This window comes from Podarcis gaigeae, assembly GCF_964106915.1.
Source record: "Podarcis gaigeae genome assembly, chromosome: 3".
Lineage (NCBI taxonomy): Eukaryota > Metazoa > Chordata > Lepidosauria > Squamata > Lacertidae > Podarcis > Podarcis gaigeae.
In genome coordinates, this window is record NC_139680.1 from 102306852 (window position 1) to 102331195 (window position 24344).

At 44.0% G+C, this 24344-nt stretch overlaps 1 protein-coding gene across 1 annotated transcript in view; it reads left to right on the top strand.

The window, feature by feature from the left end:
• The window catches only part of PRKCE (protein kinase C epsilon), a 308928-nt gene that overhangs the window by 205543 nt on the left and 79041 nt on the right, over window positions 1-24344 (top strand). The window contains exons 3-9 of the mRNA XM_083733311.1: window positions 6429-6588; window positions 8725-8759; window positions 10005-10090; window positions 12120-12249; window positions 16565-16707; window positions 20553-20649; window positions 21639-21850. Coding sequence (XP_083589437.1) covers window positions 6429-6588; window positions 8725-8759; window positions 10005-10090; window positions 12120-12249; window positions 16565-16707; window positions 20553-20649; window positions 21639-21850 — 863 coding nt within the window. The remainder of the gene's footprint in view (window positions 1-6428; window positions 6589-8724; window positions 8760-10004; window positions 10091-12119; window positions 12250-16564; window positions 16708-20552; window positions 20650-21638; window positions 21851-24344) is intronic.

Genomic DNA, 24344 nt, shown 5'->3' on the forward strand with positions numbered 1-24344 from the left:
CAACTGATAATTAGCTGGCTAAACTTCTAAATCCACTCATTTGTGCTTAGCTAGTTAATCTAGATTTCAGCTAATGCATTTTGGCACTTCTCTGCTGGATCAAACCTTCTCACTAAATTTCTTCCTAAATTCCATTGGGCATGCACAATAAATTAAGTTAAGTAATGATTTCTCATTACTTGATTGATTTTGCTGTGCTAAAAGGGACTATTTTAGAGTTCCAGGAAGCTGAAGTTGGGAGAAAATATATATATATGAATGTGCATTTCTGAGGTTATATAATCTAAAAATGACACCGCACGTTATTTCCAAGGTTTTAAAAACCCTGGGAACGCAGATGGAGGAGATCATAATTTATCTCTATGCGAACATTTTGAAGCTACCACTCATCCATCTATCTCAATATTGTCCAAGACCAGCTGCAACCCTCCGGGGTCCCAGGCAGTGGGAGAAGAGCTTGTGTGGCACAATGCTTAGACTGTTGGTCTCAGACCAGGGAGACCAGGGTTCTTATTCCTTTTGCTCAGCCACACGCAGTGACCTTGGACCAGTCACTGTCTGTCAGCCTAACCTACCTCACAGGGTTGTTGTGAGGATGAAATGGGGAGAACCATGCGTTCCAGCTGGAGCTCCAAACAGGAAAAGGTGGGATTAATTTTCCAACAAGGGGTTGCTGGAAACTGAACTTGGAGTCCTCGTGTGCTCTAGCACTGAGTTAGCACTTCAAAGTGGGCTGCAGTTTTTCTATCATCTCTCTCTCTCTCTCTCTCTCTCTCTCTCTCTCTCTCTCTCTCTCATCTATCTATCTATCTATCTATCTATCTATCTATCTATCTATCTATCTCTATCTATCATCTATCTATCTATCTATCTATCTATCTATCATCTATCTATCATCTATCTATCATCTATCTATATCATCTATCTATCTATCATCTATCTATCTATATCTATCTATCTATCTATCTATCTATCTATCTATCTATCTATCTATCATCTATCATCTATCATCTATCTATCATCTATCTATCTATCTATCTCTATCTATCTATCTATCTATCTATCTATCCATCCATCCATCCATCCATCCATCCATCCATCATTTATTTATTTATTTATTTGTTTGTTTTGCATACTGACCTTCATCCATAGATCTCAGAGCGGTTCACAACATAAGAATGTGAGATTTTTATAAAAACACAAAATACATAATAAAAAAGCAAGAACAAAGATCACTACAACTCCCACCTCCCTGTGGGAATGGGGGCATCCAAAATACTATGCAAAGGGTTAGTGCTGCGATGTTATATGCCTGAGACAGTTTTTGTTTTCATTTGGTCCAGTTATCAGCTGTTGTGTGCGTTTTAACTGTTAGAGCAGCAAGTGTGCTGCGTTATGCTGCTGTTTGCCTCAAAGCCAGTCTGTAAATATTAGTCAGTCTCTCATACAAATTCATGTACTGTGTTTTTTGCTCTATAAGACTCACTTTTTCCCTCCTAAAAAGTAAGGGGGAAAGTGTGTGTGTGTCTTATAGAGCGAATGCAGGCTGCGCAGCTATCCCAGAAGCCAGAACAGCAAGAGGGATTGCTGCTTTCACTGCGCTTCACTAGCTTCTGAGATTCAGAATTTTTTTTGTTTTGTTTTCCTCCTCCAAAATCTAGGTGTGTCTTGTGGTCTGGTGCGTCTTATAGAGCGAAAAATACAGTAAATATGTTTCAGTAACGTATGTATTATCTGCCTGTCTTATGTATTCAATCTGACAAGAGCAAGCGCACCAAGTAAAACTCATCTTTTGCTTTTAAACTTTTAAAAGAAAGAGTCTTGGGTAGTTTCCCCCCATTACGCTACAATCCAAGAGTGTCCCTGCAGACGGCAATAAGGCGGTAACATCGGGGAAGCGTCGCAGAACAGCGAATAAAGGAAAATGATGTGTGGATGGCCCAGTGTAAATCTGCCTCTGATGCGCTGTTATTAAACCAATGACATGTTGCAGAATTTGTTTAGTCATTTACTGGGGCCGACTCTTCGTGACCCCATGGACCAGAGCACGCCAGGCACTTCTGTCTTCCACTGCCTCCCGCAGTTTGATCAAACTCATGCTGGTAGCTTCGAGAACACTGTCCAACCATCTCATCCTCTGTCGTCCCCTTCTCCTTGTGCCCTCCATCTTTCCCAACATCAGGGTCTTTGCCAGGGAGTCTTCTCTTCTCATGAGGTGACCAAAGTATTGGAGCCTCAGCTTCACGATCTGTCCTTCCAGTGAGCAGTCAGGGCTGATTTCCTTCAGAATGGATAGGTTTGATCTTCTTGCAGTCCATGGGACTCTCAAGAGTCTCCTCCAGCACCATAATTCAAAAGCATCAATTCTTCGGCGATCAGCCTTCTTTATGGTCCAGCTCTCACTTTCATACATCACTACAGGGAAAACCATAGCTTTAACTATACGGACCTTTTTAAGATGCTCTCTAGGTTTGACATTTCTTTCTTCCCAAGAAGCAGGCGTCTTTTAATTTCGTGACTGCTGTCACTATCTGCAGTGATCACGGAGCCCAAGAAAGTAATCTCTCACTGCCTCCATTTCTTCCCCTTCTATTTGCCAGGAGGTGATGGGCCCAGTGGCCATGATCTTCAGTTTTTTGATGTTGAGCTTCACACATTTAAAGAAATGCTCGCCTCGCACTTCCCTCACACAACAGTGAGCATGGGCATAGGTGAGCAAGACCCGACAACTCATGTGTAGGAGAAGCTAATTGTATGAACCATCCCTTGGGGATTATGTTTGCAGGAAAGGGTTCTGCCAAATGCCTGGTATAAAGCAATTGCCCGTAAATTTCTCTGTAATGGAAACAAATGCTGGATGAGTCAGAATCATGTTTTTTTGTGTGTGTTGGTATCAGTGAGACATGCCTGGAACAATTCTGGGCAAGGATCCTGCTGGGCTGGCCTAGGATCAGCATGCTTGGGATATGTGAGCAGGCTTGCAGAAATGGACGTGGCCCTTTGCAGGATTAGGCACGTACAGGATATTGAGGACTAAATAAGGGAGAAGATGTTGGCAGTTGGACTCTGTCCAATCTGGATTCCAGCCTTGGTTTTAAGTGGAGAATTATTTGATCACCTTGGTAGGTGACCTTCGCCAGGGAGTATCTATCCCTGGTCCTGCTGGACCTCTCAGGAGCTTTCAGTATCATTGGCCATGGTGAATTTCTGGTATGTCTGTCTGGGATGGAAATTTGGGGCATCGACTTTAGAGAACTGCAGAATTCAAGCTATCAAGAATTCAAGCTTTCTGCTTTGGGGGCCTCTTGGCTATAACATGCCATGTTCATGAATTGTAATCATCATCATCTCCCTGCTTTTTTACCTTCCCTTTGCCTACTCTTATTATATGATACTTAATTATTTTCATTATTTTATACATAGTGGGTTGTATATAAGTTAATATATACAACGTAATTTCTGAAGTGGCTGGTTGTTTCCTTGTGAAAGCTTTGTAATCAAAAGCTCATTCATAATTAGTCTTAAGGAGCCGCCAAATGAATTTCTCTCTATTGTTATATTTATTGTTTTTCACATGTTCTAGTAATTTTGCAAGCCCTTTGAATTTATAAAGAAAAGTGTGGTATAATAATAATAATAATAATAATAATAATAATAATAATAATAATAGAATAAGTGGCCCTCTCTGTGGAGTTGAGGCTATTAGTATTATGAATATTAATAACATTACTTAAACGCTAAACTACACATTTGATTTTATTTTTTTTAAATACAGTGGCTAGGCAATTTAAAGTCCCCCTTGTATTTCTCCATAAGCCCTTGATGCTACACAGCTGCAGAAAACAAGATCATTTTAGGCCCCACAGCAGTGCACTTGTAGGCCAAAGAGAGCAGCCTTATTGAGTTTCCAGGCAATTGAATCAGAGTTTGCTTATTTATTTATTTTGCTGATTTCTAAATCAGATATCAGGAGCATATGGTATAATAATAATAAAAATAATAATAAATCCCTATTAGTTCCCCAGCAAGTTGAATTCATTAAAGTCAGTGTCACCGTTATCAGATGTTGCTTCACAACCCAGTGAGTGTATCAGGATACGAACCCTCTGGTCTTGTCCCCTTGGATGTCTCCCTGATATTGACAGTGGTTGGTTCATATCCTTTCTCTCGCCCCCCCACCCCACCCCCAAGCAAAAAAGGATGTGGGTGGACACTGAGTGTGTCTCACTCAGTGCAATGTAACACAGCTGGAAGCCTCAGCACACGGACTGCGTGGCTTCCCTTTGATGGTGGCGTCGCAGCTGGAAGCCAAAAGTTGTGTGTGTGATCTCTCTGCCTGTTGCAGTCCCCCTGCAGCGTTTGGTTTAGCACAATAGCTAAAGAACAAGGAAGAGACCACAGCATCCCAGTTTTCGGGGGAAACGGCAGAAAGAGAAACAGTGCGAAAAGAAAGAAAACAAATGGGATCATCGCTGGCCCTTGTACAGTATATATCATCCTGCTTGCTCCTTGAGAAAATATGCTGAGTGTTTGGCAATTGAAATTAAATATGGCGATGGAACCGCTCGTTTCCTTGCCTTGAGAATCAATTTGTATCTGATGCAGACAGTGTGCTGACACTCCAAACTGCTTCAATTTGCATTAGAAAAACCCTGCAGTTTCATTAAGAAAGGAGGCGTAATAAGATTTAGTTTCTTGCAGCCAATTTCTGTGGGCTGCTGGAAGTGAACAGTGGGGCAGAGAGCTGGAATCTAGGCTTGATCTACTAGGGCAAGAAGCCCCCTTTGTCCCCTTCTGGCTTAGCAAAGCATGTTCTCCTTCATGTAGAGCACGTGTTGCGGTGGGGTCTAACAAGACACCCCCTCTAGGTTAATGGGTGGAACCGTTTCGGTGGCCATGACTGTGATTGGGCCAAGTTGGGTTGTTGGGGAGACTTTGATGTTACCATTTAGAGGGTTGGACCAAAAGTTTATAAATTCTTGGCACAGAGCTTTTTCGGCCTCTTTTGCTTCGTGCATCGGATCGCCTGCCCACCCTCCCTAATTTAGGGCTGTTGCGTTTGACATTGCTATGTCATGGGGTCATCTGCCGTTGGAGCAGGGGCCTGGTAGGAATTTTGTCCATTTGGCAGATTGGCTGGTGCCATTTGCTTTTTGCCTACTGCGTAGCAAATTGCCACAACTTGTAAGGTTGCGGTTAGGCATTGGTTAAAATTTGGTTGGGGGTGGGGTAAGGGTTGGCTGTCCCTGCCCCTCCAGTGCTGCTGCTGCAAGGGAATTCCGTTAAAGGAATCCAGGGGTTTGCCATACATTTGTCCGTATCCCTGGCAAGGGGCTAGGGAGCAAGCCCCTGGGAGCATGGGGGTGGGATGAGGTATGGTGCCCAGCCCCATTCTCTCCCCAATATTGTTTTCCCTTACTGGCTTTCGCTGGAATCCGGAAGTCAGTTCTGTCCCGGGGTGGGGACAGATAGCCGGAACCAATGCCTAAGTAACCGCTCGCATTATATATTTTAATAAAATTGTGGCCAAAATAATGCCAAAAACCTTAAACAAAAATTCTGACTGAATTGTGATTTATTTAGGGGGGTGGCTTGGGGACCTTGACATGCAACAGTGTCTGAGGAGGGGGTGGCACACCAGTAGCACCCGCCGCCCTGGCGGCTGTGATCTTGCCACTTGCTGGAACTAGATAACCAAGGCATTCCAGAAGCATCCGTGGTTTGGGCCAGAGATAAACTTTGGGGAGGTGGGACAGTTCTCGCCTCATATATTGTAAACCGCCCTGTGATCCTTGTATGAAAAGCGGTGTAGAAATTTAATAAATAAAATAAATAACACCAGCCAAGTATGATGAACCAGGCAAAACTTTGGGGTGGTTTGACACAGAACTGGAAAGAAAACACCAATGAAAGAAGAATGGATTTTAAAGCGAATGGGCTACGTGGAGCTGGTGACACTAACAGAAAAAAAAGAGAAAAAACCAACATGACAGAGTATACATGCCCTTTTTTGGAATATCCGGGGGAGGGGGGGAATAATTGGATGAAATTGTGAGCAGGATTTGAAATATGAGCAGCAGTAGAAGACTGATAATATATGAAATAGAAGAAAATGTCTTAGGTGAAATGTTTATTAGAATGCAGTATTTAAAAGGGGATGGGATTAAGAGCAGCATGGAGGGAAATACAGGAAGTCAAAGTATAAAGAGGAATGTATAACAAATTTGGAGTCTGAAATATACATGTAGAGATTTTTAAGTTTAATTTAAAAAAAAAAAAGACTCCAGAGGGAAATAAAAAGAATTGTGGTGGTTTGCAGCCACAGTGCAATGTGGAAATCAAACTGCAAGTGTGCATTCTCTTGATTTTCTCACCAGCTTTCATATCTGAGATGTTCTTTCCCTTCCTCTCTCTTTTCTTCTCTCTAGCACCCAAAGACAATGAGGAACGAGTGTTTAGAGAGCGGATGCGGCCCCGGAAGCGCCAGGGGGCAGTGCGACGCAGGGTCCACCAGGTTAACGGGCACAAGTTTATGGCCACCTACCTTAGACAACCAACATATTGTTCACACTGCCGAGACTTTATATGGTAAGTATTTTATGAGGTGTCATTACTGGGCATCGGCTAGCTCAGGGGAAGACCGAATTAGGCCCAGAATGGGTCCCTGTTTGGCCTGCAAGGATTCCCACCCCCCAACCAGACCCCACTGCCCTACACCTGGCTTCATATGTGGTATCAGGTGTGCTGCAAGCAGAGCTGCAAGCGTACAAAAATGATTAGAAGCCTTAAAATGCACTTCTGGTTGTCCCTCATCAAGCCAGTCAGTTGATCAGCTGTCCCAAGTGGAGCTTGCTGAAAGGTAAAGGACACCCGGACGGTTAAGTCCAGTCAAATTTGACTATGGGGTGCAGCGCTCATTTCCACTTTCGGGCCAAGGGAGCCGGCGTGCATCCACAGACCGCTTTCCAGGTCATGTGGCCAGCATGACTAAACTGCTACTGGCGCAGCGGGACATCATGATGGAAAGCAGAGTGCACGGAAATGCTGTTTACCTTCCCACCGCAATGGTACCTATTTATCTACTTGCACTGGTGTGCTTTCAAACTGCTAGGTTGGCAGGAGCTGGGACAGAGCAATGGGAGCTCACCCTGTCATGGGGATCCAAACCGTCGACCTTACGATCAGCAAGCTTAAGAGGCTCAGTGGTTTAGACTACAGTGCCACCTGTGTCCCTACTTGCTGAAAGTCCCAAGCTTACATGCTAGTTAGAGCTTGCATGCTGGGATTGGCTTTGCTACAGGGTTCCCAGTTTGAGGAACTCCATATTGCAACTGTTCTCTGCTAAAGCAGGCTTGGATTAAGCACCCATCGGTGCCAACAGAAAGCACTGGTGGGGTTGGCACTGACATCAAGCCCTCAAGCAGGGCTTGCTACGAACACAAATCTTCCTTTGCATTCAATAGTTTTTGGTAAAGCAAAAAAAACTTTGGGGCAATTGGCATCAGTTCTATGCCAGGTAATTGACAGGTGATTGACCCCAGTTACCACTCAAAATGGCCTATGGGTGCAGGTGGAGGGAGGTACGGATCCAGCCCACCCACCAGATCCCGTTCTCCACCTTTGGGCTAGCTTGTTGTGTTGCATGATAGCATGTGGGTTGCTTCAATTACTGTAAATCCATTATTTTCGTCGAAAAGAAGGTAACTATTGCTTGTGGTTGCTGCAGCTATTTGATAATATAGAACCAAACTTTTTGCATTCTTTCTGCACACCTTCTTTGGAGTAATCCCTATTGAGTATAATAGGATTTTCTTCCAAGTAGGCATGCGTAGGAATGGGCTGTAAGATTTTTAAGTCGTTGACTCGTTCAGATGAGGGATTGGTCAAGTGCACTGAATTTTACCCGTCCCCAGCTAGCAATGAGAAGATTGTCTGAATCATACGAATGTGTGTGTGTTTGCATACATGGCAGAGAGAGGGGTTTTTTCTAGATCTGTAACACTAAAACTGCAGAAGGTAATGTTCAGCTGGCCCTACATCTATCAATAATGTCTCTTATGGCAGGGAAAAGCTCCTCAGTAACAGTGTCTCTGATCTTTGCAGGACTAAAATAGAGGAAGAAGCCTTTCAAGCTTTCTTCTTCTCAGTTTCAACCATTTCAGCAGGGCTGGCTAACCTGTGGTCCACAGATGTTGCTGAATTACAGCTCCTATCTAATCCCCGACGGTTGTCCATGCCAGCTGTGGCTGATGGGAACTGGAGTCCAGCAACATCTGGAAGGCCCAAGATTAGCCTGAATTAAGGACTCAGAGGCACCAGATCTGCAAGACCTTTCAGGGCTTTGGAGCATGTGTGGCTGTGCAGTTAACACACAATGCTTTCTTTCATGTAAGAGAGAGAGAAAAAGAGAGAGTGTCAGGGTTGCGGAGAAATTGGTTCCTAAGGAGCCTTAAGAACTATCTATTTTCATTTTTGGCATGGGATTTTTGGCAAAGTATAGCTTGGTGACATTTCCAAAAATGATGGAGGGGGGAAACAAAGGGAAGAATTCCATCTGTAGAGCCAAGAGAGGAATCTCCTTAAATAAGTTGGGTTGCAGCCAGTACATTCATCCCTGGTCCTTGGCTGTGTCTCTCTCTTGACCATGTCAATGTTGCGATGTGAAAATATACCTCCATTCCCAATTCCTAATTTGTGCTCTGTGTGTTTGTTTTTCATCTCCAGGGGAGTAATAGGAAAGCAAGGGTACCAATGTCAAGGTAAGGAAAATTTGACATACAAATATAAAATCTGTGGTGTAAGTTATAAGGAGCTAGCATCTTTGCCATTCATTGGTTCTTGGAACAGGATCAGTGATCAGTCGCCATAAAGCAATATAAAAGACCGTAGGATCAACCAATCAAGCAAACAAATAAATAACATTCAGCTTGGAGTTGTGACATTTAAACGAATAAAGAGCCCCTGATTATGCAAAAGCAACTTAAAAGAAATTGAAAAATTGCCCAGTAATACCTTAGAGACTAACTAAGTTTGTTCTGGGTATAAGCTTTCATGTGCATGCACACTTCTTCAGATACTCTTTAGATATCTGAAGAAGTGTGCATGCACACGAAAGCTTATACCCAGAACAAACTTGGTTGGTCTCTGAGGTGCTACTGGACAATTTATTATTATTTTTTATTTATTTCGGCGGCGTCACACCAACATGGCTACCTACCTGAAAGAAATTGGTCCTTAATGCTTGCTTCTAGGTGAATAGGCATGGGCCTTTAGAAACCTCAATGAGAAAAGAGTTTCACAAGTGTGGGGCCACTACTGAAAAGGCCCTTCCTCTCATAGCCATAAGTTTAATGGACATCAGTGACAGGCACAGGAGCACAGCACTGGGGATGTACTACGGACAACTTGACATGAGTGCAGGTCCCAAGCTGTTTAGGGCCTTCAAGATCAAAAAGGAGCACTTTGTGTTGTGAATTCGCAGGATCATTTTGTGTGCCACGAGGGCCCCATGATTCTCTTGATAGCAGCATTGGAACAGCATGCAATGGGTTGCATTCAGCAGAGTTGTCCCGTTTGGGCAAGGACCTCTGCTTGCACAGCAGAAGTTGTCGTCCCTTTCATACCCCAGCAAATCCCCAATATCCCCAGTCTTCTCCAAAGAGTTGGTAGGAGAAAACTGGAAGAGATTTCAGGGACAGAAGTGGGGAGGAGACGGAGGGGAAGTTCCACTAGATGCAAACAAGACAACTTGGTTGCAGCCTCCCCCCCCCCCCAACCCTTTCCCAGTTCTGCTCAGGTACCATAACTCTAGACCACCCTCTTCAGTTAAGAAGTATATTGCTTAGGTTTTTCAGTTCCTCTGGGACTGGTGGGTAGGAATGGGAAGCAACCCTCCAGAATTTCCCTTTTCCTTTTTCGTTTTCAGTTACCTCATCCCTTCTGGACAAAATAATAAAACTGCCTTTGTGAAAACTCAAACTTGATACGGTTTCTCTTGTTTACAGTTTGCACTTGCGTAGTCCATAAGCGATGCCATGAGCTTATAATAACGAAATGCGCTGGGTTGAAGAAGCAGGAAGCCCACGATGAGGTAAATATTTATAGAACAAATGCTCTAGATAAAAGGGAGTTGTGCTGTTTTGTGGATTTTTTTTCCATATCTATAAAGTCAGGCCAAGTCACTGTCACCTCCCCTGTTTGTTAAAGAGAGGGAGAAGGAGATGGATCCCGACTGCACCCTTCTAGTCTCTCTTTAGTCCACCATTTACTTTTTTGCATGACTGAGAACCGTTGTGCACAATTTCCCTGGGAACTATTGTCAATGTTTGTTTTTAAAAGAGGGCCAACTCTGAATTCTGAGAATGGAACTGGATGCTGGCCACCCGAAGCGGTGGCCCTGTCTTCAGAGCCTGCTCAAGAAATTCTGCCGCCTGAGGCAAAAGACAAGATGGCTGCCCCATTACCACTCCATATACAGAAGCCAACCAGACTGGCAGCTGAATCCCATTTCAGCGCTGATGATGTGTCTTTGTCCTCTGCCGTCTGTGGTTCTACAAGGTTCCTGTGCACAGCTTCACACCCAAAGCAGTTTGCATTTCCAATTTTGAATTGGCAGGGTGAATCTAGACTCAGGGTAGAGCTGACAGTGTGCAGAATCTTTCTCTCTCTCGCCTTCTTGCAAAAAGTAGAGTGCCGCTGCAGTCTGTTCTCTGGGATGCCCCACCCCATATCTCAGTTTTATTTCAGACAGTCATTGCACTACCATCTTCTGCCCCCCCCCCCCCGGAGCTTACAAGCCAGTGTTTGTGCTTTTAAAAGCCATGACCTCTTGTGCCAGATGTTAATCTACCAACTTGTGCCATCCTTCTATGCCAGCGGGGATATGGAAGTTCCTGTGTAGATTTACATTCTCTGGCTCCAGACTACAGGAAGCTTTAAAGCATTTCTGAATTGGTGCTCTTATTGTTTTAAAGAACTTCTGGGTAGAAGCCAGCGATAAGAAGTGGGTGGGAATATGCCATGTATCTCCATCTGCAAGTGGAACTTTTTAAAACAACCAGAAGATTATTTATGTAGCACAAGTGATTCATTTAGGGACAGTGTTTGCAGTGATTTGCAAACGGCATTTGGTAGGATTCCGATGTTCCTTGAAAGATGACCAGAGGGTCCTCAGTAAGATTGGCAAGCTGACCCGAACCACTCTGTACTGCTGATATTCCCCTGCAACATGCATAGAAAGCTGCCTAATACAGTCTCAGACTGCCGTTCCACCTAGCCCAATACTGTCTACTCTGACCAACAGCAGCTCTCCAGGAGTTCAGGCAGAGCCTCTTTCTCCTTGTCTGCTGCCTGATCCTCTTCACTGGGGACCAAAGATATTCAGTAGCCTTGGATTTTCCACATGCAGAGCATACTCCCTATCGCTGCACAGTTAAAGGTAAAGGTAAAGGGACCCCTGACCATTAGGTCCAGTCGTGGCCGACTCTGGGGTTGTGGCGTTCATCTCGCTTTATTGGCCGAGGGAGCCGGCGTACAGCTTCCGGGTCATGTGGCCAGCATGACTAAGCCGCTTCTGGCGAACCAGAGCAGCGCACGGAAACGCCGTTTACCTTCCTGCTGGAGCGGTACCTATCTATCTACTTGCACTTTGACGTGCTTTCAAACTGCTAGGTTGGCAGGAGCAGGGAGCGAGCAACGGGAGCTCACCCCGTTGCAGGATTCGAACCGCCGAGCTTCTGATCGGCAAGTCCTAGGCTCTGTGGTTTAACCCACAGCGCCACCCGCATCCCTCCCTTAAAAGGTACAGCTTACTTCCATCACAGTATCCTTGATTCACAGAATCAAAGAATTGAAGAGTTGGAAAGAACCACAAGGGTTATCTAGCCCAGTGCAGGAATCCTGCCCACAGCTGTCCCTGGGTGGGCACAAACCACCAACTTTCTGGCTAACAGCTAGACCCACTGACCCACAGAAGTCCACCATTTTGCCTATGCAGGGATTAGCACTTGGGGAATTGAGTTACATATGGAAAATGTAGAAGTACTTTGTAAGGCCTTCACTGGAAAAGACTAGACATACCAGAGTGGTGGTTTTTGTGTGTTCTTGTGATTTTCTGCCAGGTGGGCTCCCAGCGCTTCAGTGTCAACATGCCTCACAAGTTCAGCATTCACAATTACAAAGTGCCCACCTTCTGTGACCACTGTGGTTCGTTGCTCTGGGGTCTTCTGAGACAAGGTTTACAATGCAAAGGTAGGTTGTGCTTCCTCCTTCAGGCTTGTGCTTAATAATAAGCAAATATAAAATAAATATTAAAAATAAAAAGCAAATAATAAAACAAAGCCTGCTTTGCTTATTATGCAACACAGCTGTTTTATTACTTGTTGTGGAAATTTATTTGGATGCCTATATTTCATGAATTTTGCATTTTCTTGTATAGTATCATTATTTATGTCTGTTTGTCACTTTATACACACACACACACAAAATCTCAAAGTGACTTTAACAGGATAAAATAGGAACAGATAAAATAAACAGAAACCAAGAAAAGTTAAAACTTTTCCCAAAATGCTCATCGAACAACACAGTAACCTATCCCAAGTGCTTCACATATGCTCCTTAATGTACACACCATTGCTATTCTTTTAGTATTAGGTTCATAAAGATTTGTACAAATAACAAATTGCTTTAAAATGCACTACCTTACCATAGAAATTCCTGGATTCCCCAATTACATTTCATAGAATGTGGGGTAGCCAGAACCCTGGATTTTTTCCCATATGAACTCACACATTTAGTCCTTGAGTAGTTAGCTTCTCATTCTTTGCCATCTCATTTTCGCACCGGGAACAATTTATCTGCAATAGCAACCTTAAGTGGAGGAAATCAAAACATGTCTGCATCTGAGTTAAAGCCTCCCGGTTTTTTAAATATACACACTTGCATGCCTGCAGCAAGCAGAACAAAAACAACCCAGAATAATTCAGAAAGAGAGAACAGGATAAATGGAGTTGGTTGGCAACAACTGCTGCCAACCCAGTTGGCTTATTCAATTCTTGGCAGATTTGTAGAGATGCCTCCCTGTCTCCTTATGTTCACTTAATTGGATTACTTGGACCCTTTTTTTAACCTTTTAATTTATGATGTTTTGGGAACATGCAGGGTTGTCCTACTGCGGGTGGTCACAGAATTCAAAGTAAGCTCTGAAGTATCTATGGCTGCTTTTATTAGGATTTGTTTCTGAAACCAGAGGCGTATTGCTTTCCCTTGGTTTTGGTTTGATCTTGCAACATAAGGTATTCAAGGAGCATCCTACTAAGGCAATGTTTCTGAATCACAACAGCTTTATTTTAAAAAATCACAGCGGTGGTGGGAGATAGATAGGAATGTCAACTTTTTGAAAAGGTTGTCCTATAAGGAAAAAATAAATAAATGCCCATATTAGGAATTTGTTAGGCCAACAAAAATATCATCAATTTTTTTTTTTGCAAGCTTTCAAGTTCCCCAGAACACTTCATCATAAATTTAATGGTGGATCGTCTCCCTCCTGCCTCTTATCAGGAGTGAGTAGCATCTGGTTGTGGGATTTGTGGAGACAGAGGTCCAGCTATTACGTGTTTCTTCTTCTCAGGAGTTTGGGGTACAACATGAAAACTGCAAGCACCTGAAAGTTCATTTCCCACACCCCCATCTTCAAAACATACTAGATGCAGCCACGTACAGCTCGACTAACACCAGCATCCTTTTTATTCCCCCCCAATCCCCCTTAAGTTTTGTTGTAACACCTAGTCTGAAGAACTCAAAACATTTGCACACCATTTTATGAAGTTTTGGTTGGCCTAGTAAACCTATGGCTCTCATATGGACTTCGGACTTTTCTTAGAAAAGTTTCCTTCAGTGATTTAATTCTCATTCCAGTAGCAATGGGAATGGAAGGACAAGGATAGGGAGCCTGTGCCCCTTGCCCCAATAAATTAATAGAATCATAGAATAGCGGCATTGGAAAGGGACTCCATGGGTCATATAGTCCAACCCCCTGCAATGCAGGAATCTCAACTAAAGTATCCATGACAGATCCAACCTCTGCTTAAAAACCTGCAATGAAGGGGAGTCCACCACCTTCTGAGGGAGACTGTTCCACTGTCGAACACCTCTTACCTTCCAAAGGTTCTTCCTGATGTTTAGTCAAAACTTCTCCTCTTCTGTAACTTGGATCATCAGTTTGAATCCTATCCTCTGGAGCACGATAGGATAAACGAACTTCCTCCATCTTCTGTGTGACAGCCCTTTAGATGATGATGATGATGATGATGATGATGATGATGATTATTTATACTCCGACCATCTGGTTGGGTTTCTCCAGCTACTCTGGACGGCTTCCAATGGAATATTAAAATACAATAAGCTATTAAACATTAAAAGCTTCCTTAAACAGGGCTGCCTTCAGATGTCTTCTAAAAGTCTGGTAGTTGTTTTTCTCTTTGACATCTGTTGGGAGGGCGTTCCACAGGGCGGGTGCCACTACCGAGAAGGCCCTCTGCCTGGTTCCCTGTAACTTGGCTTCTCGCAGCGAGGGAACTGCCAGAAGGCCCTCGGCGCTGGACCTCAGTGTCCGGGCAGAACGATGGGGGTGGAGACACTCCTTCAGGTAGACTGGACTGAGGCTACCATGTCTCGTGTTGTTGGGCTCCCAACTCCTACCAGCCCTTGCTGGTATAGCTCATGATAAGGGATTATGGGTGTTGTAGGCCAACAATGTTTGGAGGGTTGCAGATCCTTCATCCCTCTGTTAGAATGATCATTAAATGGCATCTCTGTGAGGAAGCGACTAGACCCTTGAGCAACAAGCAAAGGACCCAGGTTCAAATCCCTATGGAAGTGCAGTGAATTATTGTTCTGGGGTGGGTGGGTGGGGGCAGTGTTTGTATTTGTATCTCTAAAAGCGTGCAGCATCGAGTTATGCTTACATTTCTGTACATTTTCTTGAGCTTTTTTTCCCTCCACAAGAGGGCACTCGCATATAAGGTATAAGGCTCCAGCAGTCTGTCAACAAATGAAGAGTCTCAATGTTAAGCGGCCCAGTTATTTGCTGCTTCCTTTGATACATTCGCAGCCAGAAATCAATGATGTATTTGGCAGGGGGAACATGTATATTCGTTTATGATTAATGGCCTTAGCTTCGATCTGTATAGTGAAAGGCCTGACGGCTGATTGGATCCTCCTCTGCCTCTGCCGATGCTCATTGCAAACCCCTCCCCCCCCCAAAAAAGGGCTTTTCAGTAGCAAGCTGAGTTATAAGTGGTTTATGAAAAGGCTGGGTTGAGAAATGTGAGAGATGTGGACAGAGATGGAAAGAATGATGAGAACAGAAGGCGTAATGGAGTAGAGCTGGAAAGGGAGAGATAGGTCGGCCAAGATTTCAGAGCGGCCTGTGTTGTTTCATAGGGACATGGGAGCATAGCTGTCAACGTTTCCCTTTTTTAAAGGGAAATTCCCTTTTTCTGAATAGGATTCCTCACAACAAAAGGGAAAAGTTGACAGCTATGCACAGGAGACTGAACTGTGAGGCACTTTGAGACAAAGTGGGTTATCAGGATCTGCTGAAAATATAATGGCAACAAAACACCTTCTCTCCCTCAGACAATTATGGGCACTGCAGTTTACCCCTCTCAGAGTTACCATTCCCAGCAGCCTTTTATAAGGTAAAGGTAAAGTGACCCCTGACCATTAGATCCAGTCGTGACCGACTCTGGGGTTGCAGCACTCATCTAGCTTTATTGGCCAAGGGAGCTGGCGTACAGAGCAGCGCACGGAAACGTCATTTACCTTCCTGCTGGAATGGTACCTATTTATCTACTTGCACTTTGACATGCTTTCGAACTGCTAGGTTGGCAGGAGCAGGAACCAAGCAACGGGAGCTCACCCTGCTGCACAAATTTGAACTGCCAATCTTCTGATTGGCAAGTCCCAGGCTCTGTGGTTTAACCCACAGCGCCACCCGCATCCCTTTTCAAAGTACAGTGCTCATATTTCTTTGAGGGAAAGAATGTGCTTTGATATAGTGAGGTGGCTTTTTAGGGTTAATACAAATGAAAAAGTGGCCCTCAGAGTGATTTGGGTTGTGCACCACTGTCTCTTGCCTCCTAGACGGTGTAAGGATGTTTCGCTTCATCCTGTGCTGCTTCATCTTTCACAGACAAGATGGCTGCCTGTCTCTTCACAGCCCATTAATCACATCTTTTCTGTCAGGTTTGAAGGAGAGACCTGAGCGAGCAAGCTCCCAGAGGCATTGCTAGCTGGCTGCTGTTGGGAACATACTGCTGGCCTAGATAAACCTTGGCCTAATCTTAAGAAGGCAATTCTCATGTCCCATGATATGAAACGATTAGTCATGGATCCAGCTCAGCGTTTTCCCCATTGAAATAATCTTCTCGTTTCAGGGAAGGTTGCTGCAGTTCAGCACCCTGATTTCCACATGGTAAAGACAGATGTTGATGTTGACGTATTAAAAAATGATCTAATCCAACTTGGGTTTTCTCTTCCTTTCCTCACCTGTTTTGAATTGCAGTTTGCAAGATGAATGTACATAGACGCTGTGAAACAAATGTGGCCCCCAACTGCGGAGTGGATGCGAGGGGCATAGCTAAAGTACTTGCTGACCTGGGTGTCACTCCGGATAAGATCACTAATAGCGGACAAAGGAGGAAGAAGGTAATCATTCTTGCATATGAACTCATGACTAGTGCTGTGCGGAACATTTTCTTCTGCATTTTTTGTAACCATCCTCTGTCAATTAATGACAAAAGTAATTGCATATGAAAATCATCAAGGGGAGTAAACATTTTAATGAGGGTTTTTGTTTTTGTTGCATTTAGCTTACTTTTGAGTTGGCCAAGGGATTTTATGAAATTCTGATTACAGGGCCTTGGTCGATTTATATGGGGAGAGCTGGTCCTTAAAATATATTGCAGTCCCGAGCCATTTAGGTCTTTCTGTGTCTAAACTAGCACATTTAAATGGGCCCGGAAACTAATTGGCAGCCAGTGCTGTCAGGCCAGGGCCAGTGTTATATGCTCAGACCATCTTGCCCTAGAGAGCAACTGGGCCAGCAAATTCTGCACTGGCTGAAGTTTCCGAATCATCTTCAGAGGCAGCCCCACGCACAACACATTGCAGTAATCTAACCTAGAGGTTACCAGAGCATAGACAACAGAAGCCCTGATCCAGACAGGTGCGCAGCTGAGCCACCAGCCCAAGCTGATGGAAGGCACCACTAAGACCACCTGAGCCTCAAGTGACAGCAGTGGATCCAGAAGGCAACAATCCCATGACTGCAACCATGGAGCAGGAATTCTAACAGAAGTACCCCCAAGCTGTGTGCCCATTCCTCAGAAGGAGTGTTACCCTATCAAGAGAGGGCAACCCCCCCCCCCTCATCCACTCAAGGAAACAACCCACTAACAGTGCCTCAGCCTTATCTGGATTGAGCTTCAGTTTGTTGGCTCTCATCCGGACCCTTACTGAGGCAAGACAACGGTCAAGCACATCTACTGCCACACCTGCAGATGTAGAGGAGAAGTAGAGTTGTGTGTCATCAGTATATCACTGACAGCGTATTCCAAAGCTCTGCATGCAGAAGTTCTCAAGTTCAGTTCAACACAGGTAGGGCTGGATGCCCAATATCACAGAAGGCTGTTGGCAGTTGGTATAGACAGCATTGACCTAGCTGGCCAATGGTTTAGCTTAGCATAAAGCAACTTCCTAGGTTCCCATATGGAGAAAATCAAAAGCAGTTGGACAAAATAATGGCATCGTCCCGCTAAACTTGTGCTCTTTGGAGTACACAAACCGAGTGAGCTGGAAGAAGCCCTGGAAGAACTTAGACTGCTTTGACCTCAGTAGTGATGAAGTCAAAAAAGGCTTTATTATTTTTCAATTGTCAGAAGGAATCGTTCTTGTCAGAAAGCCATGTAAACATCAAAGCTACTACTTTGAAGTCCCCTTGTGAGAACACATGTGAACATAAATATTCTTATCTAGTTGAAAAACTGGCGTGAGATCATTGTCTTGCCAGATGTTCCTTTCTACCCCCCGTGATATTACAGTGATGACAAATGGAAACGCACTGAAATAACATTCTCCCAAAAGAGAATTGAATTCAGCAGATGCTCTGCAAAGCCACTTCACAGAAGCTGATCCCTTCTGCGTTGGGTAAAAAATAAATAAACCGCAAACCATCCCTTGGACCTCTTTATGCCAAGATTGCACTCCTGGATATGTCTGTTCAGAAGGAAGCCCCACAGAGTCCTCCCAAGTATATATGGACAGGATTCCTGTCTTTATCTCCTGCAATCCGTTAACCAGTGTGGTTAACTAGAGAGCCAGTGTGGTGTAGTGGTTAAGAGCGGTGGACTCGTAATATGGTGAACTGGGTTCGCTTCCCCGCTCCTCCACATGCAGCTGCTGGGTGACCTTGGGCCAGTCACACTTCTCTGAAGTCTCTCAGCCCCACTCACCTCACAGAGTGTTTGTTGTGGGGGAGGAAGGGAAAGGAGAATGTTAGCCACTTTGAGACTCCATAGGGTAGTGATAAAGCAGGATATCAAATCCAAACTCTTCTTCTTCTTAACTGCCCACAGTAGTCCTTGGAGAGCCCTCCATTTAGAAGGGATATGCACGGTGCCCATTTCCCAGCAGGGATTGCTGCATCCCGGTCTTGTCCCTGGCAAGGAAAGATGCTGTTCCAGGGGATTGTAATCACCTAAGTCACTTACTTAATAGACCCATTGACATTAAGAAACCTAAGTTAGTGATTAATAACAATGTAAAAGCTAGTTGGATACCTCATAGGGTGTGCCAGGTACATAGCATGTACTGACCTGGACCCTGCAATCATCACTTGAGGCCTTTCTTTCTTTGTGTGCCTCCTCCATGGGAGGTCCAGAGGGTGACAACATGCGAACAGCCCTTTTCCGTGGTGGCTCCCTGTTTGTGCCTGGTGCATTTGTTACACACTTTTAGGCACCAGGCAAAAATTTCCTCTTCTCCCAGACCTTTGGCTAATTACGCAATCAGTGGCCTTTTAAATTGTGTGTGGGAGTGTATTGTTTGTTTTGTGCTTTTTTCTGGGGGTACTCAAGGGTATGCAGTACAGACACCGTGTTTTTCTAGAAGAAAAGCACTAGTTAAAAGTGTAGCACTTACTATAACAACTTCATGGTGAGTAACGGCACCTATCTTTCTAGAAGAAAAGACGTGGTTATTATATTATGTATTTTTGTGTTTTTATATTGTGAACTGTGATCCTCGAATGAAGGGCAGTACAGCAATTTATTATTATTATTATTATTATTATTATTATTATTATTATTATTAAACACTTGCATATAGGAAGATGATGGTTCTATGTGCTCTTGACGTCTACATCAGTCACCTCTGCCCAATACGTTTAAAGCACTCTTATACCACTTTTAACAATTATGGCTCCCCCTCCAAAGAATCCTGGGAATTGTAGTTGCTTAAGCATGCTGAGAGTTATTAGGAGACCCCACACAGAGCTACAGTTCACATCACCATTAACAAGTCACAATTCCCAGGATTCTTTGGGGGAAGCCATTACTATTAAAGTGATAGGGCTGTGCTTTAAAGGTGTGGTCTGGTCTTCGGAGGTGTTTTAAATGTGTGGTGGTGGCATGACCATAAATCTCATGTTCGTAATCAGCTGCTTTGACTCATTCTATCCTCTTATTGCACTTCACTTATATTCGTCTGCAGAGACTTACATATATAGTTTCCAGGTGATCTTCTGTCTAGGCAACTTGTATGACAAGACATTCTTAGGATCCACAGCGTCACATGCCATCAGACTAGGAATGGGCAACCTCTGGTCCTCCAGATGATTTTGAACTACAAGTTCCATAATTCCTGACCATTGGCTGGGACTTACGGCAGTGGAGCGCAACAACATGTGAAGGTTACCCATCCCTCTTTGAGATCATTCTCCTGACATAAATCATGGAGAATTTAGGAAAGCTGCATTTGGCAAGTCAAGCATCTTGCATCTTTTGGCAAGCAAAATGTGGTTGAAATCCACTAAATCTCTTCGTTTGCACAGCTCCTGTACAGATTTAATTAAACTGGTGTTGGAATGGTGCTCAGTGAATTATGGCCTTTCATTCTGACATGACACTGTAGAACTTGTGTCAAGAATACTGTACCTTGTTTCAGAAGTTCTGGGTTGTTGTTTTGAAAGAGTTTCTATGTGTGGTCTTTCTGTGTATCTGGTAAGCCTAGCAGCATTTACCGTGAACTTCTTCAAACAGTTAAGATTTCAACGCAATAAATGCAAGTTTTTTTTTCTCTCTCTCTTTTTAAAATGAGCTGCTATGCTTGTCAATCTGTAAAGCAGATGGCAATTCAAGGAGGATTTTCAGTCGCCTTCCTCTTTGTGTGCAGAAGCTTTGCTATTTGGAGCTGCGTCTTTGTACTCTCATAAATGCCATGTCAGAAGAACACCTTGCGATGGTTAAGCATCTCATTTCTCTGTCTATTCTTAGCTTGTCCCAGGTGCAGAATCTCAACCACCGGTTCCTGGATCCTCACCAGGAGACGATGACAGATCAAAGTCGGCACCAACTTCTCCATGTGATCAAGGTTTGCCCCCTTTTATTTTATATTTATGAATATTTTGAATTATTTTGGGGGTCTCGCTGAACTGCAGCCTTGTAAACAATGTGGCCCCAACATCTCAGATTTAATGAAGAATGGATTATGAAAGAACTGCTGTCATAATATGGCCATATCACTCAGATGGGATTGCCATGTGCCTTGCACTGTCTTTCCTGCTCAGTAGAGCAGAAGGACATACTAGCTTTGAAGATTCAGGAGAAACTGCTGAAGGCTTTTTGGGGACCATCTAGTGAGATGCTGTCTTCCGCAGAGGTAGCAAAAATGGTGCCCTCCAGACGTTGGTGGACTCCAACTCCCATCAGCCTCAGCCAGCATAGTCACTGGGCAGAGATCATGGGAATTGTAGTACAAAAAAGGACACCTCTAGAAGACACAATATTGGCTGTTCCTGTGACTTGCAGCAGCTTTCCAATATCTCTGGGGCCTTTCCCAGCAGTGGAACATTAACTGGAGATGTTGAGGACGGATCCTGGAGCTTTCCATACGCAAAGTGCAATCTTTCTGTCTATCTGGGAGTTCCCTGACAGTAGCCATGTTGATCTGACGCAGACGAAATAAATAAGTTTAAAAATTGTCCAGTAGCACCTTAGAAACCAACTAAGTTTGTTGTGGGTATAAGCTTGCATGTGCATGCACACTTCTTCAGATACACACAAAAGTTTATACCCAGAACAAACTTAGTTGGTCTCTAAGGTGCTACTGGACAATTTTTAAATATTTTTTATTTATTTCATGTGTATTTTCTTTTTTTATATATTGTGGTTTTTTGCTGTGTACTGCCCTGAGTACACAGTATAGTCTATTGGTATAGGGCAGTGTAACTTTTTTAATGATGATGCATGCGTTATCCTCATGCAACCAGGATCTTGGTATTGCTGAAGCTTAGCTCTTCCATATCCATGTGTGTGCGTATTAAAATATCTGTCCACTGCTGTCGTTTTAAACTTTCACAGAAATCAAAGAGCTTGAAAATAACATTAGGAAAGCATTGTCATTTGACAACCGAGGAGAAGAGCACAGGGGAGGAGCGGCGACCTCGACTGACGGCCAGCTTAACACTCCTGGGGAGAACGGCGAAAACGGAGAGGTCAAAACACAGACGAAGCGCATGGGCCTCGAAGAGTTTAACTTCATTAAAGTGTTAGGGAAAGGCAGCTTCGGGAAGGTGAGCAGTCCTTGATTGCTGCTTGTTTCCACTGTGCGCATTAAAAACAACAACATGCAGTACTGGTAGGAAGAAACAAGGTTGAGGCATGGTTGAAGCTGTGTTTGCATTCACGCATACCCTCCTCCGGTGGTCATAGGGATTACCAAATCTATGCCAGTAGGGCTTCAGCAAATTTAAAAGCCGTGCATCAATTCAATCATGCATTGGGGCTTGGAGGTTTATGGGTAAGCCTGTTTCATGGCCGGATTTGAAAGAGGGCCAGTCTGGATCACCCATAAGTTTCCAGATCACCCAGATTATGGCTGTATAAGGGATCTGAATTCTTAGTATAATAATAATAATTATAATATAAATATAAATATATAAATAAATAATTTATTATTGGTACCCCACCCATCTGGCTGGGTTTCCCCAGCCACTCAGGGTGGCTCACCACAGAATTAAAAGCACAATAAACCATCAAACATTAATAACTTCACTAAACTCTGGCCACTACACCTCACTGGCTCCCGCTACCTCAGTTACCTGGCACAGAATATCTTGCACGGTACAGTGGTACCTCGGGTTACAAACACTTTGGGTTAAAGACTCCTCTAACCCAGAAGTACTACCTCGGGTTAAGAACTTTGCCCCAGGATGACAACAGAAATCATGCTGTGGCAGCGGGAGGCCCCATTAGCTAAAGTGGTGCTTCAGGTTAAGAGCAGTTTCAGGTTAAGAATGGACCTCTGGAACGAATTTAAGTACGTAACCAGAGGTACCACTGTACCTTTTTGGTCCATGCACTGACCCCATAAACTTGATTGCACTGTCAGTCCTGTCAAGCCATGTCTCATGCTGCTAATTCTGCGCTGCTTGATACTGTGGCTTCTCAAGTATATCAGCACAATGCAGGGAAACAGCTGTGTAGTCCAGAGATAGCTATCTGGATATTCTTGAGCTACCATTCCTATCTGTCTTGGTCAGCATGGCTAATGGCCAGTGATTGTGGGAGTTGTAGCCCAAGAACATCAGATAAAACAGGGGATTTAGATGCAGAAGGCCAAGGTTTAAATCTTCTTAGCTGGGTGCTGCTGCACAAGTAATAGTTTCTTGGGCTGCTTTACTTCCATTGGTGGTTCTTGGAATAATTTATAAAAGAACTGGTACCACCCATGGCCTGAAAAATGGCATAGAAATTATTGCCAGAGATGTATTTTCTCTGTGGCGCTGAACAGGTGTCTCTTTTTTAAGTTGGCTAGTTTTTTTATTTTTAAAAAAAGTCAGTGCTGAATTGTTTGTTAAGTTGAAAGTGTGCCTGCCAATTGAAATGCTAAGCTGCTGCTGGTGTCTTCTGTTGAGGCACTTGACTGAAAAAGCACTCCATAGGGAGGCTGACATTTATTCTCCCTGAAGGTGATTCCTGCTCTGCATGCCCTGATTTTGCAAGTCAGATAATTTGCTTTTTCAACTTGCCAGCCATGCAGACTCAACAAGGCATGTAAATGTTAGGCTGTGTTTGCTCGGACTCCTGCTGTTCTGCGGTAAGGAGGAGTTGTAGAAGTGACTTTAAAGTGGCAGCATCAAATCCCATTCGGCTCTAGATGCGGCTCCTTGCTCAGCAGCGTTAGGTGGAAATAGTCTGAAATTCAAAGTGACAACAAAGCCAGGATGCGTGCAATTCTAAAGCACAAGCGAGGCACACTAAAAAAAATTCACTGGGGCAAAAACTACAAGAAACAAGTGCATTGAGAATCTGGATTTCATTTATGTCTGGGGGGGAAACAGATCCACATTTTGCATTGCTGATTCTTGCTGCAAGCATGGAGATCAGGCTTGGGGAACCTTTTCAATCCCAAAGACTGCATTCTCTTTTAGGCAAGCCTCCATATCCTACACGCCAGTGGTGGGCAGGACTCAAAGCTAATTTGGGCAAGGCAAGCAAGGTGGATTTTAGCTTTGTTTCTACACACATCCCTCTCTATCATCAGTTCAGGAAAGAAAGGCTTATTGCTTAAGTAACTAAGTAAGTAAATTTTTATTTATTTATACCCCGCCCTCCCCGGCCAAGAGTGGGCTCAGGGCGGCTAACATCAAATGTCAAATACATTAAAACACAATCAAACAATTGATTAAAATACAGCTTAAAAATTAGAATCAGGATGAAATTAAATGACTGCATTCCAACCAGGCAAAAACAACTCCAGGAGGGTACAAAGCAGGGATAGTGAGAGGTATGGCTTGAGGAGAAGGCTGTTGCCTGGGGAGTGTCCTGAGGGCCAGATAGAGAGGCCTAGGTAGCATTTCAGGCTGGAACTGTGGCCGAGTGTATATCTTTCCTCCATGAGGCCTAGTCTGCCTAGCCTCCTGAGGAACCATAGTTCTTGTGGTGCTGGAGACTGGCTTTTTGGAGGCCCTGGATCACACACACACACACACACACACACACACACACACACACAACTCTTATAATTTCTGACCACTAAACAGAGGAAAAATCCTTTTATAGGAA